We start from the raw sequence: 750 nt of genomic DNA, 5'->3' as shown, positions 1-750 counted from the left end.
GGAAGGCGGCCGTCCCTGAGCGCGGCTCCCCCCTCCCCCCCCTCCCCGGGCCGGCAGGTGGGGCTCCCCGAGGACACGGTGAAGCGCTGCGTGCAGCAGCTGGGCCTGGCGCTGGACTTCATGCACGGGCGGCAGCTGGTGCACCGCGACATCAAGCCCGAGAACGTGCTGCTCTTCGACCGCGAGTGCCGCCGCGTGAAGCTGGCCGACTTCGGCATGACGCGCCGCGTGGGCTGCCGCGTGAAGCGGGTCAGCGGCACCATCCCGTACACGGCGCCCGAGGTGTGCCAGGCGGGCCGCGCCGACGGCTTCGCGGTGGACACGGGCGTGGACGTGTGGGCCTTCGGCGTGCTCATCTTCTGCGTGCTCACCGGCAACTTCCCGTGGGAGGCGGCGTCGGGCGCGGACGCCTTCTTCGAGGAGTTCGTGCGCTGGCAGCGGGGCCGCCTGCCGGGGCTGCCGTCGCAGTGGCGTCGCTTCACCGAGCCCGCGCTGCGCATGTTCCAGCGCCTGCTGGCCCTGGAGCCCGAGCGCCGCGGGCCGGCCAAGGAGGTCTTCCGCTTCCTCAAGCACGAGCTCACGTCCGAGCTGCGGCGCCGGCCCTCGCACCGCGCGCGCAAGCCCGCCGGGGACCGCCCGCCCGCCGCCGGGCCGCCGCGCCTCGAGGCGCCCGCGCCGCTCAAGCGGACGCTGCTGACCGAGAGCGGCAGCGGCTCCCGGCCCGCGGCCCCCGCCGTCGGGCCCGCGCCC

General features: G+C 76.5%; 1 protein-coding gene across 1 annotated transcript in view; it reads left to right on the top strand.

The window, feature by feature from the left end:
- SBK1 (SH3 domain binding kinase 1) overlaps positions 1 to 750 on the top strand; it is a 49248-nt gene that overhangs the window by 44223 nt on the left and 4275 nt on the right. The window contains exon 5 of the mRNA XM_034988194.1: positions 58 to 740. Coding sequence (XP_034844085.1) covers positions 58 to 740 — 683 coding nt within the window. The remainder of the gene's footprint in view (positions 1 to 57; positions 741 to 750) is intronic.

The sequence above is a fragment of the Mirounga leonina genome, unplaced genomic scaffold (assembly GCF_011800145.1).
Source record: "Mirounga leonina isolate KUSES-001 unplaced genomic scaffold, KU_Mleo_1.0 Mir_454, whole genome shotgun sequence".
Classification (NCBI taxonomy): Eukaryota; Metazoa; Chordata; class Mammalia; order Carnivora; family Phocidae; genus Mirounga; species Mirounga leonina.
Note: the sequence above shows the minus strand (reverse complement) of the source record. Positions and strands in the feature narration are given on the sequence as shown.